The sequence below is a fragment of the Eumetopias jubatus genome, unplaced genomic scaffold (genome assembly GCF_037043125.1).
Source record: "Eumetopias jubatus isolate StellerSeaLion01/CBP00866 unplaced genomic scaffold, mEumJub1_p1.0 scaffold_13, whole genome shotgun sequence".
NCBI lineage: Eukaryota > Metazoa > Chordata > Mammalia > Carnivora > Otariidae > Eumetopias > Eumetopias jubatus.
This window is the reverse complement of record NW_028274819.1, coordinates 47,945,350-47,972,717: the sequence shown is the minus strand read 5'-3', so window position 1 is coordinate 47,972,717 and position 27,368 is coordinate 47,945,350. Positions and strand designations below refer to the sequence as shown.

At 36.6% G+C, this 27,368-nt stretch overlaps 1 protein-coding gene across 2 annotated transcripts in view; it reads right to left on the bottom strand.

The window, feature by feature from the left end:
- Nucleotides 1-27,368, bottom strand: part of SBF2 (SET binding factor 2) — a 467,799-nt gene that overhangs the window by 239,223 nt on the left and 201,208 nt on the right. For both annotated transcript variants that reach the window (XM_028116744.2, XM_028116745.2), the window contains exon 3: nucleotides 23,317-23,454. In XM_028116744.2, coding sequence (XP_027972545.1) covers nucleotides 23,317-23,454 — 138 coding nt within the window. The remainder of the gene's footprint in view (nucleotides 1-23,316; nucleotides 23,455-27,368) is intronic.

Genomic DNA, 27,368 nt, shown 5'->3' with positions numbered 1-27,368 from the left:
CTATGGAATATACATTGGAAAAGGCTATCATAAGCTATTTTAAAATACAAAATGTGTGAAACTGAAGTATGTTTATGTGCATAGGTTCTATATCCTTAGAAGGCTAGGTAAACAGAATACTTATTTCATAAATAGATTATTCTAGTTGATATGTTTCATTAATTCTCATATTTCATAAAGTAAGGTAAGGTCTGAAAAGATGAGAAAACAGACAAGGCTGTTCGGAGCTAGGCTACTGCACAGCTACCCCAGGAAAATATTTAGTGTATCTGTGGTCCCTTCTCACTAAATGAGTTAGGAACTTCTACCCTGGATCAACAGTTCTCAAACTTTAGTGTGCATCAAACCATGCAGGGCTTATTAAAACAGATTTCTATGTCCCATCCCTAGTATTTCTGATTAGTAGGTCTGAGGTGGGGATTTACATTCTAACAAGTTACCCAGTGATGCTGATACTGCTGGTTCAGGGACCACACTTTGAGAATCACTGCTCAAGACTAATTAATATGAAAATAGAAAAGAAAATAACAACTAACATATACTCTATGCTATACTAATCATCATATCAGTGTTAATTAACTCATTTATACAATAAAATTTTGTTAAATACTATTTCTCAGTACAGGAAACCAGAACTCCTTGGAGAAATGACATTCTATATCTGGGTCAGAAAAATGTACAAAATGAGCCTATTCATCTTATTGTGTCAAGGAATAACAGAAACATTCATTTTATTCAAAATGAATAAAAATTGCAGTTGATTGAAACTCCTCAAACACAAAAATGCATGAGTCCATAATGACAATTTTTTTACGTGGTCACTAGTGATGATTGCTAGGGTACTAATCTACTATATTACACATTTTTTTTAAAAAAAAGAGTAAGTAATTAAATTTACTATATTTTATATTGAAGTGTAGTTGATAAAAGTTCTATTTTATAGATGAATTTCATTCAGTTAATAAATGCAGAAGGAATAACAGAATGAGGAAGTTACCTTTTTGCAATTCCTATTGAAATAATGTATTTAGGCAAGGATCATCAATAGATACTAAAACCATTAAGTGAAGGGTGGCACTACCTCAAACCCACAAATCAATCTTCATATTACTAAAAACAGAGCAACCAGAAATTAAGTTCCTCTTGATAGGAAATATAGCACAATCTTTGAAATAGTCTTGCTTTTAAAATTGAATGTGAATCTAATCAAGCCTCTAAATCTCATTATCACTTTATGGAAAATATACCAAACAGAGGTACAAGTTAAATAATAATATGGGGAATTAATCAGCCAAATCTAGCATGTATGGCATTCCATAGAACAAATGACCCAGTTTCTCCACCACCCCCAAGAGTGGGACTGTTATAGAAGAAATTTAAGAAATATCAACATTACAATGTGTATACCTTATCTGGATTATGATTTAAATAAACCAAGACATTTTTGAGACAATAAGTCAGATGATGATATTAAGGAACTATTCAAAGTCATACTTAATTTTGTTAAATATTATAATGGTAGAATGATATGTAAAAAAACCCTTATCAGTTAGAGATGCATACTAAAATATCTATAGTGGAAATATGGTGTCTGGGGTTTACATTAAAATGCCTAGCCCTAGGGGGCGGAGCAAGATGGCGGAGGAGTAGGACACCTGGATTTCGTCTGGTCTCAGGAATTCAGCTGAATAGGGATCAAACCATTCTGAACACCTATGAACTCAACAGGAGATCAAAGAAAAGAATAGCACCAACTCTCTGAACAGAAAAGCGACCACTTTCTGGAAGGTAAGACGTGCGGAGAAGTGAATCTGAGGCGATATTTGGGAGGATAGACGCGGGGAGGGGGCCTCCGTCCGCCGCTTCTGGCAAGTGATAGAGCTGCGGAGCACAAAATCGGAACTTTTAGAAGTCGGCTCTGCTGAAGGACGTCGCTCCAGTGGCTAAGCAGGGGGTGCAACCCTCGCAGGACAGTGTGGTCTCTGAACCCTTGGGGTCACAGAAAGACCGGGGGTGCCTGTGCGACAGAGCTCCCAGGTATCAGAGTGGGTAAGCCGGCTGCAGAGACAGAGCTGAGGCGCGGGCTCTCAGCTCGGGGTTGCCATAAACCGTGATCAGCAACACGGTTGGGCCACTGCTCCTCCAGCAGGGACCCAACAAGCAGCAGATCCAGGGAGACTCCCCTTTCTCCCCCAGGGGGAGTGGTGCGGGAGCACAGCGCAGGGATCTGCTGTGTTTGGAGACTCCACACGGGGTCGGGTGCCAGAGATAGAAATGCTCGATCACAGGCTGGGTGAGCACAGAGTGCGGCTGGAGACCAGGGAGACGGGAGTGATTGACTGCTTTTCTCTGAGGGCGCACTGAGGAGCAAGGCCCGAGCTCTCAGCTCCTCCAGGGCAGAGATTCGGAGGCCGCCATTTTCACTCTCGTCCTCCAAAGCTGTACAGAAAGCTTGCAGGGAACAAAAGCTTCTGAGAGCAAACCCGAGCAGCTTGCTTAGCCCTGACCGACAAGGGCGGGGCAATTCTGCCTCCGGCAAAGACATTTGGGAACCACGGCAACAGGCCCCTCCCCCAGAAGATCAGCAAGAACAGCCGGCCAAGACCAAGTTTACCCATCAATGAGAAGGGCAGAAATCCAGTGCTAGGGGAATACTGCACATAGAATTCATGGCTTTTTCCCATGATTCTTTAGTCTTTCAAAGTTAATTTTTTTTAACTGTCTTTTTTTTAATTTTTCTTTTTCCCTTTTTCAACCAACATCTTATCAATCCCTTTTTTAAAAAAAATTATTTTTCATTTTTAAAGTCATATTCTATCCCTTCATAGTAGTTACCCCTATTTTTGGCATATATATATATATATATATATATGTTGTTCTCTCTTTAAAATTTTGAGATATAGTTTCTTCTCACAGATCAAAATATACCCTAAATTTCTAGTGTATGGCTTTGTTCTAGTCTCCCGTCTGATCACATTCTCTCCCTCTTTTTTTAATCCTCTTCTTTCTTTTTTCAAACAACTTCTTATCTTATCAATTCCTTTTATAAAATTTTTTATAATTTTCATCTTTACAATCATATTCCATCCCTTCATTGTATCAACCCTTATTTTGTACATATATAAGTCTTTCTTTATTTAAAATTTTGGGAGGCACTTTCTTCTAACAGACCAAAATACACCCAAAATCTAGTGTGTGGCACTGATCTATGCACCAGCCTGATCATATGTGATCATATTCTGTTTGTTTTGTTCTGTTTTTGTTTGTTTTTATCTTTTTCTTTTTTTTTCTCTCTTTTTTCTTTCTTTCCCTTTTCTCCTGGTTTCAGGTCTTTTCTCATTTGTTTAGAGTATATTTTCTGGGGATGTTGTTACCCTGTTAGCATTTTGTTCTCTCATTCATCTATTCTCCTCTGGACAAAATGACAAGACAGAAAAAATCACCTCAACAAAAAGAACAAGAGGTAGTACTGTCTGCCAGGGACCTACTCAATATGGACATTAGTACGATGTCGGACCTAGAGTTCAGAATCATGATTTTAAAGATACTAGCTGGGCTTGAAAAAAGCATGGAAGTTATTACAGAAACCCTTTCTGGAGAAATAAAAGAACTAAAATCTAACCAAGGTGAAATCAAAAAGGCTATTAATGAGGTGCAATAAAAAATGGGGGCACTAAGTGCTAGGAAAAATAAGGCAGAAGAGAGAATCAGCAATATAGAAGACCAAATGATGGAAAATAAAGAGGCTGAGAAAAAGAGAGATGAACAACTACTGGATCACAAGGGTAGAATTTGAGAGATAAGTGATACCATAAGACAAAACAACATTAGAATAATTGGGATCCCAGAAAAAGAAGAAAGAGAGAGAGGAACAGAAGGTATATTGGAGCAAATTATAACAGAGAACTTCCCTAATGTGGGGAAGGAAACAAGCATCAAAATCCAGGAGGCACAGAGGACACCTCTCAAAATCAATAAAAATAGGTCAACACCCTGACATCTAATAGTAAAATGTACGAGTCTCAGAGACAAAGAGAAAATCTTGAAAGCAGCTCGGGAGAAGAGATATGTAACCTATAATGGTAGAAACAGTAGACTGACAACAGACCTATCCACAGAGACCTGGCAGGCCAGAAAGGACTGGCATGATATCTTCAGAGCACTAAACGAGAAAAATATGCAGCCAAGAATACTATATCCAGCTAGGCTGTCATTGAAAATAGAAGGAGAGAGAAAAAGCTTCCAGGACAAACAAAAACTAAAAGAATTTGCAAACACGAAACCAGCCCTCCAAGAAATATTGAAAGGGGTCCTCTAAGCAAAGAGAGAGCCTAAAAGCAGCATAGATCGGAAAGGAACACAGACAACATACAAATTCATATCTTTCAATAGTTACCCTGAATGTAAATGGGCTAAATGCCCCAATCAAAACACACAGGCTATCAGACTGGATTAAAAAACAAGACCCATCGATATGCTGTCTGCAAGAGACTCATTTTAGACCCAAAGACACCCCCACATTGAAAGTGAGGGGGTGGAAAACCATTTACCATGCTAATGGACACCAAAAGAAAGCTGGGGTGGCAATCCTTATATCAGAAAAATTAGATTTTAAAACAAAGACTGTAATAAGAGATGAAGAAGGACACTATAGCCTACTTAAAGGGTCTATCCAACAAGAAGACCTAACAATTGTAAATATCTATGCCCCTAACGTGGGAGCAGCCAATTATATAAGGCGATTAATAACAAAAGCAAAGAAACACATTGACAACAATACAATAATAGTGGGGGACTTTAACACCCCCCTCACTGAAATGGACATATCATCTAAGCAAAGGATCAACAAGGAAATAAAGACTTTAAATGAAACACTGGACCAAATGGACTTCACAGACATATTCAGAACACTCCATCCCAAAGCAATGGAATACACATTCTTCTCTAGTGCCCATGGAACATTCTCCAGAATTGATCACATCCTAGATCACAAATCAGGTCTCAACCAGTAACAAAAGATTGGGATCATTCCCTGCATATTTTCAGACCACAATGCTTTGAAACTAGAACTCAAGCACAAGAGGAAAGTCAGAAAGAACTCAAATACATGGAGGCTAAAGAGCATCCTGCTAAAGAATGAATGGGTCAACCAAGAAATTAAAGAAGAATTAAAAAAAATTCATGGAAACAAATGAAAATGAAAACACAACTGTTCAAAATCTTTGGGATACAGCAAAGGCAGTCCTGAGAGGAAAGTATATAGCAATACAAGCCTTTCTCAAGAAACAAGAAAGGTCTCAAATACACAACCTAACCCTACACCTAAACGAGCTGGGGAAAGAACAGCAAATAAAGCCTAAACCCAGCAGGAGAAGAGAAATAATAAAGATGAGAGCAGAAATCAATGAAATAGAAACCAAAAGAACAGTAGAACAGATCAACGAAACTAGGAGCTGGTTCTTTGGAAGAATTAACAAGATTGATAAGCCCCTGGCCAGACCTATCAAAAAGAAAAGAGAAATGACCCAAATCAACAAAATAATGAATGAAAGAGGAGAGATCACAACCAACACCAAAGAAATACAAACAATTATAAGAACATATTATGAGCAACCCTATGCCAGCAAATTAGATAACCTGGAAGAAATGGGTGCATTCCTAGAGATGTATTAACTACCAAAATTGAACCAGGAAAAAATAGAAAACCTGAACAGACCTATAACCACTAAGGAAATTGAAGCAGTCATCAAAAATCTCCCAACAAACAAAAGCCCAGGGCCAGATGGCTTCCCAGGGGTATTCTACCAAACATTTAAAGAAGAATTAATACCTATTCTCCTGAAACTGTTCCAAAAAATAGAAATGGAAGGAAAACTTCCAACCTTGTTTTATGAGGCCACCATTACCTTGAGCCCCAAATCAGACAAAGACCCCATCAAAAAGGAGAATTACAGACCAATATCTTTGATGAACATGGATGCAAAAATTCTCACCAAAATACTAGCCAATAGGATCCCAGAGTACATTAAAAGGATTATTCACCACGACCAAGTGGGATTTATCCCTGGGCTGCAACGTTGGTTCAACATCCGCAAATCAATCAACGTGATACAATACATTAAGAAAAGAAAGAACAAGAATCATATGATCCTCTCAACAGATGCAGAAAAAGCATTTGACAAAGTACAGCATCCTTTCTTGATCAAAACTCTTCAGAATATAGGGATAGAGGGTACATACCTCAGTATCATAAAAGCCATCTATGAAAAACCTACAGCAAATATCATTCTCAATGGGGAAAAACTGAGAGCTTTCCCCCTAAGGTCAGGAATGCGGCAGGGATGTCCACTATCACCATTACTATTCAACATAGTATTAGAAGTCCTAGCCACAGCAATCAGACAACAAAAAGAAATCAAAGGCATCCAAATTGGCAAAGAAGTCAAACTCTCACTCTTTGCAGATGATATGATACTTTATGTGGAAAACCCAAAAGACTCCACTCCAAAACTGCTAGAACTCATACAGGAATTCAGTAAAGTGGCAGGACATAAAATCAATGCACAGAAATCAATGGCATTCCTATACACCAACAAGAAGATAGAAGAGAGACAAATCAAAGAGTTGATCCCATTTACAACTGCACCCAAAACCATAAGATACCTAGGAATAAATCTAACCAAAGAGGCAAAGGATCTGTACTCAGAAAACTATAAAATACTCATGAAAGAAATTGAGGAAGACACAAAGATATGGAAAAATGTTCCATGCTCATGGATCGGAAGAACAAATATTGTGAAGATGTCAATGCTACCTAGAGCAATCTACACATTCAGTGCAATCCCCATCAAAATACCATCCACCTTTTTCAAAGAAATGGAACAAATAATCCTAAAATTTGTATGGAACCAGAAAAGACCCCGAATAGCCAGAGGAATGTTGAAAAAGAAAAGCAAAGCTGGCGGTATCACAATTCCGGACTTCCAGTTCTATTACAAAGCTGTCATCAAGACAGTATGGTACTGGCACAAAAACAGACACATAGATCAATGGAACAGAATCAAGAGCCTAGAAATGGACCCTCAACTCTATGGTCAACTCATCTTTGACAAAGTAGGAAAGAATGTCCAATGGAAAAAAGACAGTCTCTTCAACAAATGGTGTTGGGAAAATTGGACAGCCACATGCAGAAGAATGAAACCAGACCATTTCCTTACACCACACACAAAAATAGACTCCAAATGGTTGGAAGACCTAAATGTGAGACAGGAGTCCATCAAAATCCTAAAGGAGAACACAGGTAGCAACCTCTTCGACCTCAGCCGCAGCAACTTCTTGCTAGAAACATCGCCAAAGGCAAGGGAAGCAAGGGCAAAAATGAACTATTGGGACTTCATCAAGATAAAAAGCTTTTGCACAGCAAAAGAAACAGTCCCCAAAACCAAAAGACAACTGACAGAATGGGAGAAGATATTTGCAAATGACACATCAAATAAAGGGCTAGTATCCAAAATCTAGAAAGAACTTATCCAACACAACACCCAAAGAACAAATAATCCAATCAGGAAATGGGCAGAAGACATGAACAGACATTTTTCCAAAGAAGATATCCAGATGGCCAACGGACACATGAAAAAGTGCTCAACATCGCTCGGCATCAGGGAAATCCAAATCAAAACCTCACTGAGATACCACCTCACACCAGTCAGAATGGCTAAAATTAACAAGTCAGGAAACGACAGATGTTGGCAGGGATGTGGAGAAAGGGGAACCCTCCTACACTGTTGGTGGGAATGCAAGCTGGTGCAACCCCTCTGGAAAAGAGTATGGAGGTTCCTCAAAAAGTTGAAAATAGAGCTACCATACGATCCAGCAATTGCACTACTGGGTATTTACCCCAAGGATACAAATGTAGGGATCCGAAGGGGTACGTGCACCCCAATGTTTATAACAGCAATGTCCACAATAGCCAAACTGTGGAAAGAGCCTAGATGTCTATCAACAGATGAATGGATAAAGAAGATGTGGTATATATATACAATGGGATATTATGCAGTAATCAAAAGGAATGAGATCTTGCCATTTGGAACGACGTGGATGGAACTGGAGGGTGTTATGCTGAGTGAAATAAGTCAATCAGAGAAAGACATGTATCATATGACCTCACTGATATGACGAATCCTTAATCTCAGGAAACAAACTGGAGGGTTTCTGGAGTGGGGGTGGGGTGGGAGGGATGGGGTGGCTGGGTGATAGACATTGGGGAGGGTTTGTGCTATGGTGAGCGCTGTGAATTGTGCAAGACTGTTGAATCACAGATCTGTACCTCTGAGACAAATAACGCGATATATGTTAAGAAAAAAAAAAGAAGATAGTAGGTGGGGAAAAATGAAGGGGGGTAAATCGGAGGGGGAGACGAACCATGAAAGACGATGGACTCTGAAAAACAAACTGAGGGTTCTAGAGGGGAGTGGGCTGGGGGGATGGGTTAGCCTGGTGATGGGTATTAAAGAGGGCACGTTCTGCCTGGAGCACTGGGTGTTATGCACAAACAATGAATCATGGAACACTAAATCACAAACTAATGATGTATGGTGATTAACATAACAATAAAAAATTAAAGGGGAAAAAATTTAAAAAATAAATGAAATCCAAAAAAAAATGCCTATCCCTAAAAAAAAAATCAAGGATTTAGATTTTAAAAGATTGACAAATGCTGGTAATTTTTATTTTTTTAATTTTTAAAGGTGGATACAGTGTAATGGAGTTCATTAAATTAGTGACTTAATTTTCTATATGTTTAAGAATTTCCATAATAAAAATTAAAGCAAATAAAACCTTTATTGAACACCTACTATATATTGACATGGTTGCAAGTGATGGGGATTTAGAAGTCAACCAAAGAGACAAAGATCTATATTCTTCCCATAGATCTATATTTTTGTAGATGTAAGTGCATTATCTTATTAAACCCTTCCAACAACCCTCTGAAGTAGGTGCTATTTTCATGACTTACCCATGGTGGAAAAATTTACATAGCAAGAGGTAAAGTAATTTACCCAAAATTACACTTCTAGTAAACTTATAGAACTAAGGTCTGAGTCCAGAGAATGGTCTGTGAAAAGCTTTTTTAAATGGACCTTAGGAAAACATCTAATTCAAACTTCTCAAAGGACAAGCAAATAGAGATTGAGAGGTTACAATGTTGGCATATAAACTATAAAAAATGATTAGTGATATGTAAACTTGTTTGCACATTTAACTTATCTTACTGGGTGTCCACCAAGTGCCAAGCACTAAGGCTACAGTAGTGACAGAGCCCCTGCTCTTATGAAGCACACATTCTGGTAGGGGAGGCCAAATGAAAAGATGAATAAACCAATGAGCAAAATAATTTGTTTGTGTTAAGTCCTATGAAGATTTAAAAAAAAGATGAACAATAGAGAGTGACTGGGGAGACAAACAGAGCAACAGAGGTCAAAGAAAGCCTCTCTGAGAAGGTCAAGTTGGAGCTGACATCTGCAAGACTAGCAACTAGTCTCTTGAAATCTCAGGACAGCACAATTCAGACAGAGACACAGGCAAATGCAAAGGACCTAAGATAAGAAGGAGTTTGGTATATTTTAAGAAACACAAAAGCAGCAAGAATATATAAAACCTAAGTAGTAATGAAGAAAACTATTGCTCACCACAAATGTAGCTACCATCTGTCACCATACAACACTATTACAACATCATTGACTATATTCCCTGTGCTGTGACTTTTATTCCTGTGATTTATTTATTCCATAAGTTGAAGTCCTCTTCATCCATTTTGCCCATCCTTTCCTCTGGCAACCATCACTTTGTTTTCTGTTATTTATAGGTCTGATTCTGTTTTTTGTTTGCTTATTAATTTGATTTGTTTTTTAGATTCCACAAGAGTGAAATCATATGATATTTGTCTTTCTCAGTCTGACTTATTTCACTTAGCATAATACCCTCTAGGTCCATCCAGTTTGTTGCAAATGGCATGATCTCATCCTTTATTATGACTGTGATATTCCACTATATATCTGGAATATCTTCCTTATCCATTTGTTTCTTGATGTACACTTAGGTTGCTTCCATATCTTGGCTATTGTAAATGATGCTGCAGTAAAAATAAAGGTGTGTATCTCTTTTCAAGTTAGTGTTTTCATTTTCTTTGGGTAAATACCCAGTAGTGGAATTACTGGATCATATGGTATTTCTCTTTTTAATTTCTCTTTTTAATTTTTTGAGAGACCTCCATACTATTTTCCACAGTGGCTATACCAGTTTACATTCCTACTAATAGTGCACAAAGATTCCCTTTTTCCCATATCCTTGCCAACACATTTCTTGTCTTTTTGATTTTAGCAATTATGAGAGGTGTAAGGTGATATCTCATTGTGGTTTTGATTTGCATTTCCCTGATGATGAGCAATGTTGAGCATCTTTTCATGTGTCTGTTGGCCATCTGTATGTCTTCTTTGCGGAAAAAGTCTATTTAGTTCCTCTGTGCATTTTTTAAAAATATTTATTTATTTGAGAGAGTGTGTGTGCAAGCAGGGGAGGGGGTGCAGAGGGAGAGAGAGAATCCTGAAGCAGACTCCCTGCTGAGCGCAGAGACCAATGCAGAAATGGGTCCCAGGACCCTGAGATCATGACCTGAGCTGTAATCAAGAGTAAGCCCCTTAACCAAACTGAGCTACCCTGGCACTCCCTCTGTGCATTTTTTATTAAATTGTTTGTTGAAGAGTTTTAAGTAAGAAGGCTAATCTCAATTCTGTTTTGAAAAAAATCACTCTAACGTTGAATGGAGAATAGATTGCAAAACTAGACATAGGAAGGCATTGTTAGAAGCCTGTTAGTTCAGACAAGACGTACAGTAGAGTAGTAACAAGAGAGAGAAGAAAAGTAGATGATTAAGGATTCAATCTGGAAGTAGAATTGATAGGATTTGCTGATGGCTAGAATGTGCAGGATGAAAGAAAGTGAGGATAAGTGGTAACTCTAAATTTTTTGTTTGAACACATGGATGGATTGTAATGACATTTACTGAGTTTAGAAAACTAAAGAGGACAGAGATTGGGGCTGGAGATGGAAGAAAGGAATGGGTAGTAATCAGGAGGCAATATGCCTTGCATATTTTAAAGGCTCAATAAATGCAAGTTCCATTCCTCTTTCAGTAAGTGTTTTTTCCATTATTATAAGAACAGGACAAGAAGTTAAAGCTCTGTTTAGAAATAATGGCTATAAAGTCAATTATATCTCAATTAAAAAAAAAGCAACAAAATGGCTATAAAAACAATTTTTAAAGGTAACCAAAAATATGACATAGGAATATACTAAATTCAACAAGTTTAAAAAGTAGTAAACAGTAAATAGTGTTAAATATGTTTACATTTTTAATATGGAGGAGAAAAGGCCTGTAAGGTTATACTCCAAAAAATAAGCATTTTTCTTAGCACTTGTCTTTGGGTCATGGGATTATGGTTGACATATACCACATAAAAATATGCACACATCTAGTGAAAAATAATTTGCTAAAATGTTTACTCATGTACTATCTTTATAACAAAAAGTTTAAAGTTTTAAAAAGTAAATAGTAATGTATCAGTATGTTTATTTATTAAACACTTACTAAATGGTTGGCCACATAGCAGGTGTCACAGAAGGATAAGGTGCAGTTCTTTGTGTCAGGAAATTTATATTCTAGCTTAAGTGCTAAAACCAACACAGGTGAAATAACAGCAATAAGTGCAAAACAATACTGTAACATTTTGAAGTTCATATTTAAAGTGCTTGAGAAACTCTGAGAAGGGAAATCAGTGAGGCCCGCAGCAGTGAGCTGGAACTTAAAGGACAAATAGAACAGTCGGAGGGGAAGGGAAAGGGAAAAGAAGAAATCCAACAATGAGACAAGTCAAAGCATCCAAAGAGGTCAAGCTTAGAAAAAGGCAGTATGCTATGTACATGACCAGCTTGAATTTTAGTATATATCCATCCTGCCTATTTCATTTTCCTAATTTTAGTCCTTCTATACCTTTTAAAAATATGAACTAAACACTACTTATGCCTATGTTGACATTATTAGTGGATAAAATAGATTAACTTGTAATATAAGAAACATGATAATGATAATTTGTTGAAGCTTTGATTTTTGGCATCTTTTATTTCAGGAATTCTTACTGCGTATCTTTTTTTAAACACCTTTTACCTTCCAGTTAATATGCAGTGAATAAATCAGAGTTAATAAATAAATCATCATAAGCTGAAGAATATGGTCACTGGCACTATGTTCCTCATCCTTTATCCCCAAGACATAATTAATTCAAATCAATTGTTAGATAGTACTCAAGAATTCTTTGGTATATCTTATAAGATTATTAAGAGCATCTAGGGCTGACTTCAAATGTCAACATTATGAGAAATACTATTAAGCTAATCCTTATCTCTGAAGAAAAAGAGATAATGAGTACAAATTTTTGTATGAGGAAACTGCAGACAAACTTCTTGTTTGTTTCTTTCTAACAAGGTTAACCAACTCGAAATTAGGTTCTCATAAATTCAAGAATATTATTTTGTGAATCACAGAAGTCAATGGGCTCTTTTGAAAGTTCTTTTCCACTATGTGTTAAAATTGGTAAAAAAGATTAGAAATGATAAAACATTAAATTCGTTTTTAGATGAAAAAATTATATTAATATTATTTGGTGAGTTATAAGATCATAGAACTTAAGTTTACAAATTCATAATTTAAGCTTAACGTAAATAAAAGGGACTTCCCTAAAATCCCTAATTTAGAAGTTTATAATGCTGGGACACTAAGATCCAAGATTTCAATTTATTTTTTTAAAGAATACATGTTGAGGGGTGCCTGGGTGGCTCAGGAGTTAAGCATCTGCCTTCGGCTCAGGTCATGATCCTAGGGTCCTGGGATCAAGCCCCACATCGGGCTCCCTGCTCCAAGGGAAGCCTGCTTCTCCCTCTCCCACTCCCCCTGCTTGTGTTCCCTCTCTTGCTCACTGTCTCTCTCTGTCAAATAAATAAATAAAATCTTAAAAAATAAATAAATACATGTTGAAACCTTAATGATCATGTAACATGGCATACTGAAACATTCCATAAAGACATAGGCCATTTGATCATATTAGGCATATTGGTCTAAAAAGTAGGTCTTATTCAGATGACAAAGAATAATATTCTGTGGATCATAATTGTGGTAAAAACTTCATATCTACTATGAGCAAAATTAAAATATATCTCTAAAATCAGATGTAGTTAGGGGTGCCTGACCGGCTCAGTTAGAAGAACATCTGACTGTTAATCTCAGGGTAGTGAGTTTGAGCCCCGCAGTGGGTATAGAGATTACACTTTTAAAAAAAACTATAGGGGTGCTTGGGTGGCTCAGTCAGTTAAGTGTCCAACTCTTGATTTCAGCTCAGGTCAAGATTTTAGAGTCGTGAGACTGAGCCCAGCATTGGGCTCCCTGCTTGGCAGTGAGCCTGAGATTCTTTCCCTCTGCCCCTCACCCCACTTGCGCTCAAGTGCTGTCTTTCTATAAGGTGAATAAATAAATCTTTTTTTAAAAAAGTATAAAATCAGATGTAGTTAACATGATAGAATAATAAAAACAATATAGTACCAGAAGGTATCTACTTCATTTTACAAACAAGGAATCTCATGCCTGGAGACATGAAATCACTTGCCATGATCATACAAGCTCATTCAATGTAGAATGAGGATGGGGCGCCTGGGTGGTTCAGTTGTTAAGCGTCTGCCTTTGGCTCAGGTCATGATCCCAGGGTCCTGGGATCAAGCCCCGCGTCAGGCTCCCGGCTCAGCAGGAAGCCTGCTTCTCCCTCTCTACTCCCTCTGCTTGTGTTCCTGTTCCCACTGTGTCTCTCTCTGTCAAATAAATAAATAAAATCTTTTTAAAAAAAGTAGAATAAGGATTAATAAGTCTTCTAACTCTTGGGCTAGTTCTCTTTCCATTGTTTTGTATTCATATAAAACCTTTAAAAGAAATAGGTATTAGTTCAAAGAAACTGTTTAGAAGAGAAGACATATGAAAAGTCAAACTATAAATCTGGAAAGATGTCCACACTCTTTTCCATTAAGTATAGTTGCATGTAGTAATAACAATACACAGTTCTTGCTGTGCAGTCCTTCCTAGTGTAAAACTGTCAAAATTTAGGAAAAGGCATTTAATATTAAAGGACTTTGGGAGCCTGTTCTCAACAGTTTCTCCTGTTGTTTTAATGTCTCCTATCATTTTAAGCATATAATACTAATCAGTGATAGTTAATTCAATGAAATGTTTTCTCTACAGAATGCATCTGTGATGGATGTCAAGGGGAGTGTTAATATACAGCATTCTGTCCATTAAACAATTCTCAGTTTGAAAAGGGGAGAGGATGGAGAAAGGACGCTTTCACAAAAAGCATAATCTTCACCATTCCTACTATAAAGAGAATCCTATGTGGATATTTGTACATGTTGCAAATTATCAAACAAACTTTAGAATAAATTCAGGATATATGTCCCACCAATTTTTATCTCTGTCTGAATTATGTTACTTATGCTAGTTTTCACTAGATTCTCTTCGTTGAGTGAGGTCTGAGAATTAGTCTCTAGGATACCATCAAGTATAATGTTGACTGTGGGGCACCTGGTTGTCTCAGTAGGTGGAGCGTGTGACTCTTGATCTTGGGGTTGTGAGTTCGAGCCCCACGTTGGGTGTAGAGATTACTTAAAAAATAAAATCTTAAAAAAAAAGTATAATGTTGATTGCAGTGAGAATTGCAAGCCCAGTTCTCATTCTTCTCTATTTGTAATTTCTAATTCAGTGAGATAGATAATCACTGCCAAAACCCTCCTTGATGGAATCAAGATTATTTCAAAGAGAGATATTCATCACCCAGTTGTTCATAATATTGGCAAGAGGGGAATTAAATGCCCATTAGGAGATGGTTTAAGTATATTATACCCATGGTTAATTAATGTGTAGACATTAATTATATCTATACAGAGATTTAGTTTTAAAAAAAAAACCCTTATTATTAAAACAAAATACACCTATTATTTTTTCTTTTGTTCTCTTACTTTTTTCCCCAATACATTCTAAATTTTCTATAATGAGCACAATTTAAGTGTTTGATAACCAGGGGAGGGAAAAGAGAAACAAAGAAAAAACGACTAGGTTATTCTTCAGATAAATCTATCAAATGTTTTATGTGATTTCCTACACTGTTCCAAGTTTTCTCAACAAGAGAGCAGTTTAGAAATCCATTTTTATTACTTCATTTTTCCAGATAAATTACTCAATCATTTGGAATTGTTGTGTTTTACCATGAGCATTTAAATTTATTTTTTTCTCACAAAGTTCAATACCTATTTAAATAACACTTGTTAAAATGTACAGATTCCACTGATTTGTAATGTTTCCATTGTCAGATATTGATAATAAATAATAAGACCAATTATGGTCTTATTCTTGATGATTTTTCTTTTTTTCTTTTTTTTTAAAGATTTTATTTATTTATTTGAGAGAGAGAGAGAGAATGAGATAGAAAGCACGAGAGGGAAGAGGGTCAGAGGGAGAAGCAGACTCCCTGCTGAGCAGGGAGCCCGATGTGGGACTCGATCCTGGGACTCCAGGATCATGACCCGAGCCGAAGGCAGTCGCTTAACCAACTGAGCCACACAGGCGCCCCCTTGATGATTTTTCTTGAACCAATAACACACTGACATAATTTTTGCAGTCTTATAATATATGTTTTAGTATTTCATATTGGTATTTGGTCTTTGGAGACAGATTCAAGCATTTTGATTTAGTACCTGAACGTCCTGGGTAAGTCTTTTAGCCTCACCCATAAAACGGGAATGTTAAAACTTATCAAGTGCTAGTCTTTTGGGGTGTTTTTTTAAGATTTTATTTATTTGAGAGAGAGACAGAGAGAGAGAGCGAGCTCGGGGGAGGGGCAGAGGGAGAGGGAGAAGCGACTCCCCGCTGAGCAGGAAGCCTGATGCTGGACTCAGTCCCAGGACCCTGGGATTATGACTTGAGCCAAAGGCAGACCCTTAACCAACTAAGCCGCCCACCCAGGCGCCCCACAAGTGTTGTTCTTGAGAGAATAAACTAAAATAAATTACCTGTGAATTAAATAAAATGGAAATAAAAGTGCTGTAAAACTTTTAGCACAGTGCCTGGAACATGATAAGCCTTCAATGTATCATAAACATGATAATCTTTTTTTTTCTATCCATAAGCTTTTTGCCTGGACTGCTCTTTCTATTTCCTTTACTCTAAGCTTTCATTAGCTCTTGTTTTTATTTATTTATTTATTTATTTAAAGATTTTATTTATTCATTTGAGAAAGAGACAGAGAGAGCACAGAAGCAGGGGGAGAGGCAGAGGGAGAAGCAGGCTCCCCGCTGAGCCAGCCAGGTGGCCTAATCTGGGGCTCCATCCCAGGACCTGGAGATCATGACCTGAGCAGAACGAAGAAAGACACCCCACCAACTGAGCCACCCAGGCGCCCCCTAGTTCTTGTTTTTTAAGTAAGACTGAGTCCTTTAAAGTCTTTAAAATAAAATTTCAGCTGCCCTGTCTTTAATTATTAGCTCCATCACTGAACTAGTACTTAGCAAAGGTACTTAGGAGTATCTTTATACTTAAATTTTGGTTTTGCCTCACACACAGATTTTAAGCCAGTTGAGATTAAGAAACATGTCCTATTCTTTCTATGTACCTCTTTCTTTATTCCTCATCTTACTTCTCCAATATACCTTCAACCATTTCTCCCTCCCATGCTTTAACAATTTATTTGCTGACATACCAAATGTCTTTACCGTGAATTGCATCATTATTATTGGTTCATAAACACATTTATAAACACATTAAAAAGACTTTAAAAAGATACAGCCAAATAAAAAATTTACACGGGTTTATCATTTTGTAGATAAGCCATAAAAAGCAACCTTACATTTATCTTGTTATACTGATTACATAAAAAAAATTTACAATCCTATTGTCTAGTTGAATATTTTTGGGAACATGCTTTCAAAAGTTTAATGCAAAGGTTTTGCTTGTGATTACTGACAGTGTTACTGTATCCTGGAAAGATAAGAGCCAGCATTTTTAAAGTTGCACAATTATACTTTGGATGGTGTGTGTCCCTAAGTTCCTCCTCTTCAGGCTTCCAAATAATGTGTCATAGTATATTTGGTATGAAGTAATTCACACCAAATGAGAATTAAAAAGATCTATTTTTGAACTGATGATATGATCCAGAAATAAAGGAAAAACATATTTTTAAAAAAGAACATAGTTAACTTCACACCAAAATTGGAAAAAACATTAATGATGACATAGAAAGGAACATCATCCGAGTTTTAATATTATTTTCTCAAATTCTACCTCATTGTTTGTGCCATTTTGGGGGACCAATTCCAAACATTGACTTTCTGTTATAAGCACAGAAAAGCTAACATACAATTCTGGTGAGTATCTAACAACCTAAGTGTAATTCTATAGGAGCCGGAACTCTTACAGCTTATTTTCATTTTCAGAATTTTGGAAAAACTCTTAAGAAGCAGAATCTACCCTTCTGTAAGTTGATTATAAAAACTAAGTATATTATAATTTTTGGTCCACTTAAAATGGAAAATGGGCAAATATCTGAGCTTAAAAAGAAACAAAAGTTTTTAAACACTGATTCCAAATACACAAGAACCTACATCTTCATTTCTAATATTATTCTCCACTCAAATGAGCCAAGGCTCCTTGGAAAAATGGCTGATTTCAAGGCCGAGGGCAAGGAAGGAATCAGATGATCCTGGATCAGATTATGACACAAAGTTTAAAAAATGCTTTAAAAAATGATGGGGCCAGGTGGCCTGGGTGGCTCAGTCAGTTAAGCATCTGCCTGTGGCTCAGGTCATGATCCCAGGTCCTGGGATCGAGCCCCGCATCGGGCTCCCTGCTCAGCAAGGAGCCTGCTTCTCCCTCTCCCTCTGCCTCCTGCTCCCCCTGCTTGTGCTCGCTCTTGCTCTCTGTCAAATAAGTAAAATCTTTAAAAACAAATACATAAATAAATAAAAAATGATAGGGCCTTATCAAAAGAATACAGGAACCAACCTGAAGGGTACAAATCTAGGATAATTTCTGCATGAAAACCATCAATTAAATGGTACTGAAGAAAAAAGAAAGTGGAATAAATGAGTCTATAGCTCAGATAGACAAGACAGGAAAGCTCTTTCTTGCTTATAGTAAAATGTCAACTCCTGACTGGTAAAGGTAGAGGATGTTTGGAGGTAGGAAATAATCATTTTACAACCATCATAATAAAAATTGGCACAGGCGGGGTGCCTGGGTGGCTCAGATGGTTGAGTGTCTGCCTTTGGCTCAGGGCGTGATCTCCAGGTCCTGAGATCGAGCCCTGCCTCCAGCTCCCGGCTCACCAGGGAGCCTGCTTCTCCCTCTCCCTCTGCCTGCCGCTCTGCCTTCTTGCACTATCTCTCTGTCAAATAAATAAATAAAATCTAAAAAAAAAAAGAAACACAGTTAGTGTTTCCAATATTGGTAGTATTCCAACTGCTGATGTATAATCTGAATCTAAAGATGAGACATCAAAAAAACCACACAATAAGGAATATTCTATTAAAAGGGGACATGGGACCTGCATTATTCAAAAATGTCAATGTCATAAGACAAAGGGTGAGCAACTATTCCAGATAAAAAGACACAAAGAGAAATGATAATTAAAAGCCATATGTGATTTTAAACTGCATCCTGTACTGGAGAAGAAAAAAGGGGAGAGCGGGGCGCCTAGGTGGCTCAGTTGTGAAGCGTCTGCCTTCAGCTCAGGTCATGATCTCAGAGTCCTGGGATTGAGCCCCGCATCAGGCTCCCTGTTAGGCGGGAAGCCTGCTTCTCCCTCTCCTACTCCCTCTGCTTGTGTTCCCTCTCTCGCTGTCTCTCTGTCAAATAAATAAAAAATAAAATCTAAAGAAAAATAGGGAGAGCTATAAAGAACATAAGCAAATATTATATTTACTTAGGTGCTCTGATGCTGGGTACATAAATATTTACAGTTGTTATATCCTCTTGATGAGTTGACTACTTTATCATTATATAATGACCTTCTTTGTCAATTATTACAGTTTTTAGGTTAAAGTCTATTTTGGGGGCTCCTAGGTGGCTCACTTGGTTAAGCGTCCCACTCTTGGTTTTGGCTCAGGTCATGATCTCAGGGTTGTGAGTGAGATCGAGCCCACATCGGGTTCTGCATTCAGTGGGGAGTCTGCTTGAGATTCTCTTTCTCTGCCCCCCCCTCATTTGCATGCGGCTCTCTAATAAATACGTAAATCTTAGAAAAAATAAAGTCTATTTTGTCTGACAAGCATAGCTACTATAGCTTTCTTTCGGTTTCCATTTGCATGGCATATTTTCTTCTATCCCTTCACTTTCAGTCTGTGTCTATCTTTAAAGCTAAAGTGAGTCTCTGGTAGGTAGCATTTAGTTGGGTCATTCTTTTTAATCCATTCAGCCATTCTAAATTTTTGGATTAGAGAACTTAATCTGTCTGCTTTAAAGTAATTATTGATCAGTTTGTACTTCTTATCCAACTGAGCCACCCAGGAGCCCCAATCAGTTCTACTTCTAATGCCATTTTGTTCCTTGTTTTCTGGATATTCTGTAATTCCGTTGTTCCTTCCTTCCTCTCTTGCTCTCTTCCTTTGTGACTTGATGTTTTTCTTTAGTGGCATGCTTGGATTCCATTCTCTTCATCTTTTCTGTATCTACTACAGGTTTTTGCTTGTGGTTACCATGAGGTTATATAGGTTTATACCATGGTTTATAAATAAATAATAAATAAATAAATTTTGGTATAAAATATAAATAAATAAATAAATAAAACCTAAAGAAAAATAGGGAGAGCTATAAAGAACATAAGCAAATATTATATTTACTTAGGTGCTCTGATGCTGGGTTTATACCATGCATAAAACAATTTATAATAGTCTATTTCAAGTTTATAACAACTTACATTAGAACATATTCTAAGCTCTACATTTTTAATTCCCCCTCACCTAATTTATGTTAGGTAGTCATAATTTACATCTTTTTTTTATCTTACGTATCCATTAACAAGTTTTTGTAGTTATAGTTATTTTTACTACTTTTGTCTTTTTTTTAAAAGATTTTATTTATTTATAAAATAAAGAGGAGAGAAAGAGGAGGAGTAGAGGGAGAGGTACAAGCAGACGCCATGCTGAGCATGGAGCCTGATGTGGGGCTTGATCTCATGACCCTGAGTTCATGACCTGAACCAAAATCAAGAGTCACTCAACCAAGGCCACCAAGGTGGCCCACTACTTTTGTCTTTTAATCTCCTCATACTAGGCTTTATAAGTGATTAACTCACCATCTTTACATCAGATATTTTTTACAAGTAAGATTTATACTTTAATATGTTTCCCTGTTACTAATTAGTACCCTTTCATTTCAGCTTAAAGAACTCCCTTTAACATTCCTTATAAGGCCAGTCTAGTGGTGATGAACTTCTTTAAATTTGCTTGTCTGGAAAACTTTATGTCTCCTTCAATTCTGAAGGACAACTTGGCCAGGTAGAATATTCTTGCCTGAATGTATCTTGCCACTCCTTACTGACCCACAAAGTTTCTGCTGAGAAATCTGCACATAGGCATGGGGGATCCCTTGAATGAACAAGTTGTTCTTCTCTTCTACTTTTAAGATTCTCTCCTTGTCCTTAACTCTTGAAACTTCAATTATAATGTGTCTTGGTGTTGGTCTCTTTGGGTTCATCTTTATTGGAACTCCATGTGCTTTGTGGACCTTGATGTCTGTTTCCTTCCCCAGGTTCGGAAAGGTTTCAGCCAGTGCTTCTTCAAATAAGTTTTCTGTCCCTTTCTTCTCCTTCTGGAATACCTAAATTGTGAATATTGGTCTACTTGATGTTGTCATATAAGTCCTTAAAACTATCTTCACTGTTTTTCACTCTTTTTTCTTTTTGCTCTTTTGATTGGGTGATTTCCACTGCCCTGTCCTCAAGTTCACTGATCATTTCTTCTCCTTCACCTAGTCTGTTGTTAAATCCCTTTTGGTATTTTTCAGTGCAGTTATTCTATGCTTCAGCTCTGTGACTTTTATTTGGTACTTTCTTATATTTTCTTTGTTAAAATTCTGACCTTGTTCATTCATTCTTCTCCTGTGCTAAGTGACCATCTTTATGATCATTATTTTGAACCTTTTATCAGGTAAATTTCTTATCTCCATTTCTCCTTTTTCTGAGGTTTTATTTTGTTCTTTCATTTGGAACATATTCCTATTTCTTCATTTTACTTTACTTTCTTTGTTAGTTTCTATGCATTCAATAAAACAGCCACCCCTCCTAATCTTGAAGAAGTGGCCTCTTGTAGGAGGATGAATCATTCAATCTTACAGTTCTCGGCTATCTCTCAAACCTCTGTGATTGTCAAGCAGACTACCTTATTCTTGGTGCTTCCTGTAGTTGAACGTGTATCAGGACCTGTCAGTGTGCTAAAGAGAAGGATCTCAGCAACTAGATTCAGACTGACTAAAAGCCAGACCCTCAAGAAGCAGCTTTTAATGTATGCAAATATACATCTTTCAGCAAAAGACTTGGAGATGGGTATTTCTGTCTGCTCCTTCTGCACTGAGTCCTGGGTGGGGATGGCCAGTTAAGAACTTTCTTTCTTGGGGCAACTGGGTGGCTCAGTCATTAAGCATCTGCCTTCGGCTCAGGTCATGATCCTGGGGTCCTGGGATCGAGCCCTGCATCAGGCTCTCTGCTCAGCGGAAAGCCTGCTTCTCCCTCTCCCACTCCCCTTGCTTGTGTTCCCTCTCTCGCTGTGTCTCTCTCTGTCAAATAAATAAATAAAATCTTAAAAAAAAAAAAGAACTTTCTTTCTTTGCTGAAGCCCTGTAGGAGCTGACAGCTTAAACCTTTCTGGCTACCAGAGCCAGGGGATTAAAAGGGTGCGTTCCTTGGGCAGTAACTGCAAATTCTGAAGTGCCAGACATGTGCACATGTTAATAAACTAGCATGCTGGTTTTAATACATCGTTCTAATGAATGTGGATAATATAGGTCTGTGTCATGAAAAGTGACATATCCTCTTGTACTGCAAATTCAGACTTCTGCATCTAGAAAAATTCAGATATTGGAGTTTTAATTAAAGTAACCCAAACAACAAATGCTTCTTTGTGAGGCCATTTTAGAAAGTAAGCCAATCCTTTACCCTGGCAGTGATACTCATTCATCTGCATATAGCAGAAAGTACTGCAGATAATGCAGATTGGCTTACTCAACATCCTCCAAACTCTTTTATAGTTTCCTTCTTGTACTATAGAGCTTTAAAAGCAAAACAAACAAATGCATAACAACAACAAAAAAGTTTTTCTGATTCCTTTTGGGGGGGTGGGGGTGGGAGAGGAGGGATCTGCATGCAATCTGACTTCCAGAAGGAAACAATCCACATGAAATTTAAAGCAGAAGTCAACCGTGTAAGACAGGCTGCACATGAGAGGTCAGATTTTTAGGGCAACATGTAAAGGTTATAATATCTAGTACCCAACATCCTAAGTGCCAAGTGGTCAAAGGTAGAAAAAGTATGGTTTCTACTAAAACAGACCCGAGCTAGGCAATTCATAGTACCCAAAATTGGTTCCCTACTCACCCCTAACCCATGAAATTACATAAGCTGCCCAATACACTGTCATAAATCCTTTTATGCATAAATTAGAGAAAGTAGATTCAGTTGTCTGAAACTAAGAACCCCAACAAATATTCCGAGAAACCTAGTATTTTTCATTTCTATGGTTCTAGCTTATGAATTTCAGTCCTGTTATATTGATACTCCCACCACTAATAATAATGACTTGACATTTAGTTGGGTACTTAAAAAATAATATTAAGCACTGTGATAGATGATTTATAAACATTCTGATTATATGCTCTATATTCTGTAAAAGACCTCTCAGGGAAAGGACTGACAGGGAAATCACAGTTTCTCCGTGAGAGGATACAAATCTTCCTAATAAACCAATTCATGAATAGGCTATTCTTGTGAATATTCAGATAGTGATCCATATTTTAAAAGAAAACCAAGTTTACCTTCTTCCTCTCTTCTCCAACAGTATAGTACCTCAGTCTTTCTAAAGTAGTCCAAAGAACTTAAACTTACAGTTCTAACAAAAACAAATATGACATGAAAAAAAGATTCCTAAATGTTGTTCTTTTGGCTAGAAAAGTTGTTGTACCTGAAGATTGATTTCTGCCTCATAGAAGGTTAGGCACGAGCAGTAATGTCGATCTGAGTCAATATCTGTCAGGACCACCACAAAAAATGTTGGCTGCTTCCTCTCTCTGGACAGCTGCCACCCGCCAGGCTGACAAAACTAAATGGGATAGAAAAAAATTGTCACATTTTAAAAGTATAATGAAAATTTATTATTTATAGATTTTTGTGAAATGTTAAATACCCCCCATTGTAAAAAAAAAAAAATCCAGCTAATGTAATGTTACCTAAGCCAATATATATTTTAAGTACATATTTATAATGTAGAACACTTTCTCTAATGTACATATACATTTTATGAGGACAGCTTAGATTTTCCACAGATGCTACTCATTCTGAGACATAGATTGGCATATGTAGAAACAAATCACCATAAATGAAAAACTTCCCCCCCTTTAGAACAAATCATGAAATGAGTTGAAGGTAAAGTACTAAGTATCTCTCACTGATGAAAAACAGAATTATTTTAAAATTCCTTCATTAATCTAAGTCTCCAATTCAATACAATGAAAAAGATACCTTATTCATCAAGATAGATAATGTACATTAATGTATCTTAAAGAATAGAAAACATACAATGTATGCTCTTAGACCACAACAGAACTGAACTAGTAACAGAAAAATAGCTGAAAAAATCCCAAAATACTTGGAGGTTAAACAACACACTGCTAAATAATACATGGGTCAAAGACAAAAATCTCAAAAAAAATTTGAAAAATATTTTAACTAAATGAAAATGAAAATACAACTTAATTAACATTTTTGGAATTCAGCAAAAGCAGTGCTTAAAGGAAAATTTATAGCATTGAATGCATATATTAGAAAAGAAGAAAGATCTAAAATCAATAATCTAAGCCTCTATCTTAGGAAGTTAGAAAAAGAAGAGAAAAATTAAATCCAAAGTAAGCAGATGAAAAGAAATAATAAAAACTAGAGGAGAAATCAATGAAATTGAAAACAAAAAATCAATAGAGAAAATCAAGAAAACATAGCTGGTTCTTTGAAAAGATCATTATAATCAACAAGCCTCTAACCAGTTAACTAAGAAAAAAAGAAAAAGAAATGATACAAATTACTAATATCAGAAATGAAAGAGGAGACATTACTACAGATCCCATGGACATTAAAAAGATAATAAAGAAATACTCTGAACAACTCTATGCCTACAAATTTGACAGACTAGATGAAATAGATCAATTCCTTAAAAGACACAATCTGATAAAACTCGTACAAGAAGAAATAGACCATCTGAATAGGTCTCTATTAAATAAATTGAATCAATAATTAATAACCTTCCAAAATAGAAAGCATCAAGCCCAAATGAGTTCACTAGTGAATTTAATAAATATTTAATGAAAAAATTATACAATTCTCTACAATCTCTTCCAGAAGACAGAAGCCAAGGAAATACTTCCTGATTCATTCTATGAAGTCAGCATTACCCTAACAGCAAGAAGGGGAAAAAAAAAATCATAAGAAAACTACAGATCAATTTCTCTCATGAACATAGATGCATAAACCCTCAACAAAAGATTTACAAGTGGAATCCAACAATGTATGAAAAGAATTATAAACTACAACCAAGTAGGATTTATTCCAGGTATACAAAGCTGGTTCAACATCTGAAAGTAAGTTAAACACATCAAGAAGACAGATAAGAAAAAAATCACATGCATATCAACACATGCAGAAAAAGCATTTGAGAAAATCCAACACCCATTCATGATAAAAACTCCCAGCAAACTAAGAATAGAGTGGAAGTTCCTTAACTTGATAGAGAACATTTACTAAAATCCTACAGCTAATGTCATACTTAATGATAAAAAGCTAGAAGCTTTCTCAAGGAAAGGATGTCCCCTATCACCACAACTCTATAAAATTTTACTGGAAGTCCTAACTAATGCAATTAGACAAAAAAGGAAATAAAAAGTGTACAGATTGGGAAGAAAGAAATATAACTGTTCACAAATGACATGATTGTCTATGCAGAAAATCTGAAAGGATCAACAAAAAGACACCTGAAAGTAATCAATTATAGCAAGGTTCCAGGATACAAGGTTCATACACAAAAGTCAACTGCCTTCTTATATACCAACAAATGAACAAGTGTTGTTTGAAATCAAAAATACATTACCATTTACATTAGAACCTCCCCCAATTAAATACTTAGGTTAAATTTAACAAAATATGTACAAGATCTACATGAGGAAAACTATAAAACTTTAATGAAAGTAATCAAAGAAGAACCACATAAAGAGAGAGAGATATTCCATGTTTGCGGATACGAAGACTCAATACTGTCAAGTATCAGTTCTTCCAAACTTTATAGTTCAATGCAATCCCAATCAACATCCCAGCCAAGTTATTTTGTAGATAATGACAAACTGATTTTAAAGTTTAGACAGAGGGGCGCCTGGGTGGCTCAGTTGTTAAGCATCTGCCTTCAGCTCAGGTCATGATCCCAGGGTCCTGGGATTGAGCCCTGCGTCGGGCTCCCTTCTCAGCAGGAGGCCTGTTTCTCCCTCTCCCACTCCTCCTGCTTGTGTTCCCTCTCTTTCTGTGTCTCTCTCTGTCAAATAAATAAATAAAATCTTAAAAATAAATAAATAAATAAAGTTTAGACAGAGAGGCAAAAGATCCAGAAGAGCCAATATAATACTGAAGAAGAAGAATAAAGTCAAAGAACAAAGTCATTATCTGACTTAAAGACTTAATATAAAGCTAGAATAATCAAGACAGTGTAGTATTGGTGAAAGAAGGGACATACAGATCAATCAAATGGAATAGAGACCAGAAATAGTATACCCAAACACAGTCAACTTTGACAAAGAAGCAAAGGCAATGCAGTGGAAAAAAAGATAGTCTTTTCAACAAATGATGCTGAAATAACCAGATATTCATATAGAAGAAAATGAATCTAGGTATAGATAGACCTTATACTCTTCATAAAAATTAGCTCAAAGTGGATCATACACTTAAATATTAAAAGCACAAAACTATAAAACTCCCAGAACATAATATAGGAAAAAATTTATATGACCTTTGGTTTTAGCAATAACTTTTTAGGTAAAACACCAAAAAAATAAACCATGGAAGAAATCATTGATAAACTAGACTTCATTACAATTAAAAACTTTTGCTGTGTGAAAGATACTATCAACAAAATGAGAAGACAGCTGGGGCACCTAGGTGGCTCAGCTGGTTAAGCACCTGCCTTCAGCTCAGGTCATGATCTTAGGATCCTGGGATTGAGCCCCATGTTGGGCTCTCTGCTCAGCAGGGAGTCTGCTTCTCCCACTTACTCCACCTCTGTGCTCTTCCCCTCTCTCTCAAATGAATAAATAAAATCTAAAAAAAAAAAAAAAGCAATCTTGGCTGAACAGCAGCCTAGACATTAAAAAAAAAAGAAAAGAAAAGAAGACAAGCCAAGAAAGGATTGGGGGAAAAAGTTTACAAAAGACATACTAAATCATGTATAGTCATCCAAAATACATAAAGAATTCTTAAAATTCAACAATAAGAACATGAACAGCTCAATTAAAAAATAAGCAAAAGATCTGAACAGATAACTTGCCCCCAAGTTGGGGGTGTTGTCGGGGGCAAGGCCCATATGGGGGTCTGGATCATACCTCTCTAAAGAAGATACACAGGAAAAAAAGCATATGATAAAGACATTCAACATCCTATGTCATTACAGAATTACAAATTAAAGTAACAATGAGACATCATTACATATCTATTAGAATGTCCAAAATCCAAAATACTGGCAATGCTAAATACTGACAAGGATGTAGAACAACAGGAACTCTGATTCATTGCTGGTAGGAATGCAAAATGGACAACCAGTCTGGAAGACAGTATGATAGTTTCTTTTTTTTTTTTTATAAAACTAAGCATATTCTTAGTAAACAATCCAGCAATTGTGCTCCTTGATATTTACACGAAAACATATGTTCACAAAAAACTGGCACATGGATGTTTATCACAGCTTTATTCATAATTGCCAAAACTTGG